This window comes from Protobothrops mucrosquamatus, unplaced genomic scaffold, assembly GCF_001527695.2.
Source record: "Protobothrops mucrosquamatus isolate PMUCROS unplaced genomic scaffold, P.Mucros_1.0 scaffold16975, whole genome shotgun sequence".
NCBI classification, from domain to species: Eukaryota; Metazoa; Chordata; class Lepidosauria; order Squamata; family Viperidae; genus Protobothrops; species Protobothrops mucrosquamatus.
In genome coordinates this window covers 1-3,612 of record NW_015402738.1, presented here as the reverse complement: position 1 = coordinate 3,612, position 3,612 = coordinate 1, and the positions used below count along the sequence as shown (strand labels likewise).

The 3,612-nt window shown below is 40.1% G+C and overlaps 1 protein-coding gene across 1 annotated transcript; it reads right to left on the bottom strand.

Moving 5' to 3' along the window:
* Positions 1–132: 132 nt before the first annotated feature.
* Positions 133–2,550, bottom strand: LOC107301798 (methionyl-tRNA formyltransferase, mitochondrial-like; the record flags this gene model as incomplete). The annotated part of the gene is made up of 4 exons (XM_029287153.1): positions 133–208; positions 771–873; positions 1,253–1,375; positions 2,333–2,550. Coding segments are annotated over 4 exons (520 nt in total), but the record flags the coding sequence as incomplete, so codon positions are not given.
* Positions 2,551–3,612: the final 1,062 nt, after the last annotated feature.

Genomic DNA, 3,612 nt, shown 5'->3' with positions numbered 1-3,612 from the left:
AAGTATTCGAGTTTAATAGGGAGAAAGGAAGGCAGGGGAATCATGGAAAAAGTATTACGACGGTTTACTTAGCAATGGCTCAGATCATAGCTAATTAATATCTAAACTACACATGAAACTTGCGATAAATACCGTTTGTTACTCCTTCTTTGGGTTGTTCTTTCTTCTTGGTTAAACTTTCAGGTAAGTTTTGCAAAACAGCAATCAGCTGAGAAAAAAAAAATCCAGAATGTGTATAATGAAGAACAGATTCTCCTTCTAATCAACAGGGATTGCCAAGCGGCAGTAAATGAACCGATTTCATCTTTATTAGGATTTGTCAGATATAGGTAGCCAGATCTTATTCTATGAGGTTCAAACCCTCTACTAGAAATTGACTGTTGCACTTTAGGCGGCTATAACCAGTGAAATAGCTTCAGGAGCTATCCAGGTTGTATTACAGTTGTATTATAGCAAGGCGTTTATAAATCTATCAGAATGGTTTACGCCAATCCTGGCTAGGCAATTCTAAGAGCTGCAATCCATGCACACTAAAGTTGCCAACTTTGAAAAACACCAGTCTTTGCATTCTACCTTCTTTTAAGTTCTCAGGGAGAAATTCAGATTTTATTACAGATAATCCTTAAGACCGGTTGCTTAATGACTATTCAAAATTACAATGGGCCCAGAAGAGGTGCTTTCCAACTGATAATACATTTTTGGCATTTATTTGTATCTCCCGCAAGTGTTTTCACCGGGCTAAGTGTGATTAAACAAAGGTGTTCATTTACCATGTTCGCACCTTCCTTGGATAACAATGGCTCCAGTTCTTTTGCTGAGCAACGGGGTGGAACCGCAAATTCTTCTTGTTTTATAATTGGACCCACATCAAACCTGGAAATAAAACATATTGCAGATATGCTTTTTGTCAGGTTCTACATGGGATCTAAAAAACCTAGAAAGAGGTAGTGGAGAGACTGAACAGAGAACCCAACTGCTGCATTGATACAATTATTTAAAAAAGGATTTTAGTAATGAGCTTTGGATCTTAGAATCATAGGATTGGAAGAGACCTTGGAGATCTTCTAGTCCAATCTCATGCCTTGTGCAGAAATCTTCAAACCATTTTGGGCAAAATATTGTCCCGTCTTTTCTTGAAAACCTCCAGTAATGGAGCACACACAACTTCAGAAATGCAGGCTGTTTCACTGCTTAATAATTCTCACAGCCAGGTGTTTTGCAGACTGGATGCTGAATGAAACAGCCAACGTACCTCTTAGGTCTGATCTGCATAACTGTGACCCCGGTTACTGTATCTCCATGAAGCACGGTGTGGACAATTGGCGCAGGGCCACGCCACCGCGGAAGATAGCTGGGGTGGACATTCAGCATGCCGCTGTGTCAAAATATTGGGAAATTAGAACAAGACTTGCAATTCGGTAACATTTTCATTTATTGTATTTTTATGCCGCTGGATTTCAAAGTGACTTCCAGACGTTTTTATGATAAAACAATTAGTTAAAAATTCAGCAATGTAATAAGCACAATATATAATGCAATGTAGAAGGAAAGAATAATTTTTGACAGTGTTTTTTTTACTGATATCTCTGCAATTCTGGTTTATTGAATGCTTTGTTTTAAAGACCGAGTTGCTGGTCCCAACTGTGGTTGCTACATGAGGAGTGCCTGTACATTGTTTTTATGGCTGCATTCTAAATTGATTATTATGCGTATTTTACCCCAAAGCATATCAGCAATTGTTCATGACTAAATCAGTAAAGAATGTAACCTTAAGAGATTATTAAAAACACTAAACAAAGTATTTTAGCACAGTGAAAAAGAAAACATTGCCAGGGAAAAATGAGAATGATATATTAGCTGAATTTCAGGCAAAAATTGTAGGAACTTGAAATCGTTACCATTCTTGATCAGAAGTAGTAAGGTCGATGCCTGATTTGAATAACTCCCATAAAACTCTATGGCCATGGAAACTGTATCAACCTGTAATACTGAAAGCAATTCTGAGCTTCTTCTGCCATAGTTTATGACAGCTGCAACTCAGAAACATTTGCAGTGCTACAGGTTCCTCAATCCCCCTACACTTTGCACTGGAAATTTAGTTTTAGAAGCATCAGTAAATTTATGGGCAAATTTGCCCACTAGATGACATTAGTTGCAAACATTACAAGTTAGATACCTATGCAGGAATTGTTATAAGGAGCTTGGCCCTTCCACCCCTGTATATAATCAAACATTATAGAAGGCACCCTTTCCTTTAATATAAAAGAAATAGTTGTGTGAGGAATACGCTAAGAAAATGAGTAGGGGTGTGTGTGTTTGTGATAATTCTTACTAGGGGAACTTTAGGATGAGGTCCTCACTAAGCAGACGTCCAAATGATGCCACCACGCCAACGTCAAAATTCTCACAGGCACCTACATCTGGCCAGATGTGGACAGGAAGATGAAACTGCTCTGCATACTTCTTCACAGGAAGTACCTTTGAGTGACTGGGTGGCAGGGTCACCACCTCCAGGTGATCCACAAGGTGGTCTGGCCTTGGCATTCTGCCCTTTCAGGGGATCAAAAACAAGACATGGACATCCTTTAAAAAGACTTAAATATTAAATGTGCTACTTTAATACTTGGCTTCCCAAAGAAAGACAGGAAACTGCATTTTATCACAATAAAGTGCTTATCTTAGGAACCTTTATGTATTCACTTGGAAATTTGGGGAACCCTAAATTGTCCATTACCCAGACCTAGGTTTTAATGGCATTTCTATATTTAAAGCAAGTATTCCTCACATCTCAGCCTAAAGTCATGTGTTGGCTGACTTCAACCCTGCTGGGCTGATAGGAGCTGGTTGGTCAGGGACTTCCGCCTGTTGCAGATGTGGCACCCCATCCCTGGACCTTCCCATTGATTCATCTCATTTGCTCTCCATTCATAAACTCATTTAAGAATAAAGGGGAAATGGGAGATTTTTGGTGTATTAAGCCAAGCACAGTTGTGGCACTCTTACGCCGTTGAATCAACTCAACTGCTTGCAGCACTGTTTCCCATCCTCAGCAACTGTCAGATGTTGTGTGGACTTCTTGTTTATCTAAGCATCCAAGCGATGTTTGTCCCAAAGGTGCTTTTCCAAAAGGCAGCTGGACTTTCTCGCTTTTCTTTTTTTCTTCGAAAACGTTTCGCTTCTCATCCAAGAAGCTACTTCAAGTCTTCCTGGACGTTTTCAAGGGGAAAAAAAATAGGGTTGCCAGGTCTGCTTCCAAAAAGCGGGGGGGGGGGGTTAAGTAGTAAAAAAAAGTAGACTGTACAGCTTTAGATTACGTACCATTTCATCGTAAAGCTTTTGAATAAAAAAAATGTCCATTTTGTGAAAAAAAAATAGTGAACATAATGTGAAAAAAGTGGACTGTCCGCTCAAATAGTGGACACCTGGCAACCCTAGGAAAAAAAAACCAGAACAAGAAAGTCCAGTTGCCTTTTGGAAAAGCACCTTTGGGCTGTGTGGACGTCCAATTCCCAGAATTCCCCAGCCAGCATGTCTGGCTGGGGAATTCTGGGAGTTGAAGTCCACACCTCCGACAGCTGCAGAGGTGGGGGGGGGGTCACCGAGATTGGAGTG